We start from the raw sequence: 4,687 nt of genomic DNA on the forward strand, positions 1-4,687 counted from the left end.
GACTCTTAACTTTTATAAAGAATACCTCTTTGGATTTGAGACTTTAGTCTTTGCAACTTTACAGATCTTCTTTATGCACCAAGAGCTTGTAACACTCTAAAGAGAAAGGAAAAAATGAAATCGCATCATATGACCCCTTTAAATTGTAATATTTCAAATTAATACTGTCTTTACTGTATTTTTGATCAAATAAATGCAGCCTTGGTGTTCAAAAAATTCTATTGGAATAAAAAATAATTATTACAAACTTGACCGGTAGTGTATGATCGCAAAACCAGCAGAGTACCTTGTTGAGCAGGTATTGAGAATTTTGAGAACTTCATCTCTAACTTTTCCACAGCAAGCAAAATTGCAACACTAACATTTGATTTGAAGGTGTTTGATTGTCAATGAACACATTTCCTAGCATCCAAATTGCAGGAGATAAATGATGCTGGTCAATGCTAGTGTTTGTTGTGCAACAGAAAAGATTATTTACGGTGATTTACACACCTGTCTCTCTAAAGGATTGATAAATGGATTTTAGCATGCAGTGCAGGAAATTTCAGACTGTATTTGATGTGCTTAAAAATGAAATGCATCAGAAATCAAGAGTTCAAGTGCAGCTCTACTGGACTTTACGAAGTAAGAAAATGGAAACTGAAATAATTCATCATGGATAAAACACGGAGATGCTGTGCTGTGATTGGTCGGAGCGTCTCTCACCCCTCGCTGTAGTACTCTGGGTGTGTCCAGCCCCTGTGCTGCTCGTCTGGGTGTGGCCAGTTACTGCGGGTGTTGCTGGGCCGACGAACATGCTGTGCCTGCCGCTTCTGCTGCATGGCCTGATTGACCCCGGCAACATAACGCGCAAACTCTGGATCCGAGCCCACTGACGGAGAGAGAGAGAGAGAGTGATGTGTGTCGCTGTGTCCTGCTCTTTGTTTAAACTGTCCAGCACAGCAGAAACACATAAGAGTCCAACACACACAGAGACCAGCAATGCACTAAAGTGACCTGCTGCACCACAGTAACTACTACATACACACACATACAGTATAAAAACCATGGCACATTCAACTATGCACTAATGAGAAAACACTTAAGTAATAGGTAATACAATTGTGTTGTGATGTGACAACCCCTTATATTACATGCATTCAAGTGTGAGCATCTAACTAAATTCATTACATTAAAATTACACTGTCAATTTGATACATTCTCTCAGAGTGATTAATTCTAAAGAAAATATTGCAATAAAAGTAAGGCAATTAATCAAGTGCAGATGGAAACATGAACGCATAGATCACCATTTCATAAATGTAAAAACTGCTGTGACTGCTTCAGTCTTTCGAACCTCACTGAAACAAGGGGTCGTGGGCAATATTAGCTCAAAAAGCAAAAATAAATAAATAAATAAACCCCCCCCCCCCCAAAAAAACACAAAACACTAAAAATAGTACAGCAGTAATAGTACTACAGTATAATAAAAGTATTTAATGATGATATGGCCGATTGAAACAAATGTAAAAAAAAAATCATAAAATACAAAAATCAGTGTTGTCAGAATCAGTGTTCTTACTGTTTACTAAAACTATTAAAACAATTTTATAATTGAAATGAAGCTCAAATAAAATATAAATATTAGATGAAACACTTAAACTTAAAAAACCTAAACAAAAATTATAAATGCTGCCTTGGCAACTAACAGAAATAAATTGGTTAAGTACAAAAATGACTAAAACTGAAATAAAAATAAATAAATCTAAAAATATATATATAAAAAATAAAATAAGAATAACAAAAGTAAAAAAAAAAAAAAAAAGATTAAAATGAAACTGAAAATATAACAAAATATTTAATATTTAATATAAAAAAAACAAATGTGTGACAGTTCCAGCTAAAAACACATTTACTTACAAGTTCTTATACTGTAAATATACATAAGAAAATGTCTTTTTAGCTGGGACTGTCATACATTTGAAACGGTTTTATTATCTGTTTTTGAAAAAATATTTATACTTTTATCATTTTTATATTTTGTATAATTTTTTAGTAATTTCTTGTACTTTTGTAATTTTTATTAGTTTTTTAGATTTTTGTAATATTTCTAATTAGCTTTAAGTCATATAGTAATGTTTAGAATTTATCATAAATAATTTTAAAAAGTATATATACATACATATATATACACACACACACACACAAACATATATAAAGTGTAATGGCTTAATGTAAAATGATCAGAACTTTCATTCTCTTCCATGCGCCAGAGTTTTGCTCTGATACTCTAACACTACAAAACCTATGATGAACCCGTCTGAGCTGACCGGTCTCTGCTCACCTGCAGGGTCAAAGGGCATGGAATCTCCCAACACCCCGAACAGACTCTGGTCACTTTGGTCTCGGTTGGGCCAGGTGTTGTTCCGTGGTCCCTGTGGGGGCTTGTGGCCGAGCATCTCAGACATCATGCTGTCCATGTACGTACTGACCAGCCCCAGACTGTAGAGGTCAGAGCTGAGGTCCGGCAGGCCAGGGGCGGGCCACTGCGTCAAGGGCCCGATGGGCGAGAGGCCTCCTAAAGGACCCTGGGGCCACTTGCTGGGGGCTCTTGGCTGCGGGGGCTGCTGGGTAGAGAGCTGCGGGGAAACGGGTGCTGTTTGCTGCGGCTGACCGATCGGCTGCAAGAGATGCTGGTAGAACGGCAGAGTCTGTGAGGTCGGCTGCGACTGCGGCTGCGTTTGCTGCTGTTTTGGTGTTGACGGAAGCTGCTGCTGCTGCTGTTGTTGCTGCTGTGTTTGTTGCTTCAAGGTTTGCGCCAACATTTGAGACACTTGAGACTGCGAGGTGAGCGGAGCCGCTCCGCTGGGCGGCTTCAAGTCGGCCGCATTCGTAGACGCCACAGAGTTCCTCCTCTTCACCAGCGGAGACGCCTGCTGGGATTTCCCCATGTTGAACCCCGATAGGAAGTCGATGACGTCTTGCATCTCCTGGTCGGTGGGCAAGTTCATGCCCTGCTCGTCTGCGGATGAGCCGTTGGCGGTCTGCGCGTGGCTGGGGTCAGGTGTGCATGGCATGCTGCTCATCTGCAGGAGGCTGCGCAGGCGGCCGGATTTGTCGTCCGAGCTGCCGCTGCTCCGTGACGGCGTGCTGGGGATGGAGTAACTGCCGCCTGCGCTGGAGTTGGACGAGGTTTTCTTGGTGAAGCGTGAGGTGAGTTTGGAGATGGTTTTGGGGAGGCCGCCGGAGGATTTGGTGCTGTTCCCGGGAGGAAGATCGATGGGGCCGCCGTAATCAGTCGTGTCTCGTTGTAGCTGGATCTGAATGGTGGGCAAACTCTGTTCCCTACGCACAGAAACACCAGCAAGCAATTACATCATCAATCTATGTTATTTTAATATCATGGAGATGGTATTATAGTTTTTATTAGAATTTTGAATTTGTTTTTATTTTTATCTTTTACATTTCAATTTTACTTAAAGTTTTAATTATGTCATTGTGTTTTTATAATTTCTTTTGTTTGTTTATATATATATATATATACACACACACACACGTATGTTAGGGATGTAACAATTCACTCAACTCACGATTTAATTCACGGTACTGATTTCACTATTCAATTTTCTGAACAAAATTAGATTTAAGACAAATTATAAATGAAAAGTTGTCCTTTTATTATTGCTTGGACAAAATGCTGCACATTTCTTTCTGAAACAGAAATATGTCAAATATCAAAACTAAATTGAAATTTTAAAACAAACCCCAAATCGAATCAAATAAATAAGACAAAAACAAACTCTTCATATAAACAAAGGCTTTGCCTGTACTCTTTCCATTCAAAATTAGAGGCAACAAAGATGCTGAATACATGCAGCATGAGCAGTTTTTTTAATCTAAATTAGATTGTATAATTTGAAATTTTAAACCAAAAACAGAATGGTCTGACTTTAGTTTTGTGAAACTATATTACATAAAACATCTGCACGAAACAAAAGCCCTATTCGCACGGGAGGTAATTAGTATTACCTGGTGACCTCCAGTCATTTGTAATAATTGCGGAGGTTGTCTGTAATCTTAATCCCGTGCGAATCGGCCATGTCTGTAATTTGTAAAGTAAAAATTCCCCCGAAAATGACCTACCCTATTTTGCCGAACACCGAGGTCCTGTGATAATATTAGTCCCGTGCGAATCGGCATCTCTGTGATTTGGCCAGCATTTGGCACGTCGTATATCATTTTTCGAGGTTTGTGTTTCCTGTGCGCCTTTTTATCCATCTTTCGCGAAGAATGGAGCTGCGTTGGAGTGTTTGATAGTATTTTGGTTGCTGTCATATCGCTACACCATACAATTTGCAGAAAGAGAAAGCTGAAAAGGTTTTCAGGTTAATGTGTTACAAATAAATCAAGCATAAAGCTTGAGGTATTATTTTAACCTGGTGAAATGTAAATGACACAGGGCACGAATCTATACAGATTTTTTTTAAATCCATCTAACCGGACCATAGAACGGGACTCTCAACGTAAACAAAGCAGCGCAGCGGCGGCGCTTATGAATGCTGCTTTAATATGCATTTTACAGAGACGAGATGAAGAGAAAATATCATCTAAACTTTTCTTAAAACAGTCAGTTCCCCTCAGAGATACATTCATATAAACTCCCACCCCAAATGTATCGCGATTCGTTTAACATCTCAAAACGATTTGA

The 4,687-nt window shown here is 39.1% G+C and overlaps 1 protein-coding gene across 2 annotated transcripts in view; it reads right to left on the reverse strand.

Moving 5' to 3' along the window:
• Positions 1-4,687, reverse strand: part of LOC107734949 (uncharacterized protein KIAA0355-like) — a 48,205-nt gene that overhangs the window by 3,790 nt on the left and 39,728 nt on the right. For both annotated transcript variants that reach the window (XM_016546815.1, XM_016546810.1), the window contains exons 10-11: positions 2,324-3,324; positions 706-871 (exon numbers count right to left, since the gene is read on the reverse strand). In XM_016546815.1, the coding sequence (XP_016402301.1) occupies positions 706-871; positions 2,324-3,324 (1,167 nt within the window). The remainder of the gene's footprint in view (positions 1-705; positions 872-2,323; positions 3,325-4,687) is intronic.

This window comes from Sinocyclocheilus rhinocerous, unplaced genomic scaffold, assembly GCF_001515625.1.
Source record: "Sinocyclocheilus rhinocerous isolate Xijiao unplaced genomic scaffold, SAMN03320098_v1.1 scaffold942, whole genome shotgun sequence".
Lineage (NCBI taxonomy): Eukaryota > Metazoa > Chordata > Actinopteri > Cypriniformes > Cyprinidae > Sinocyclocheilus > Sinocyclocheilus rhinocerous.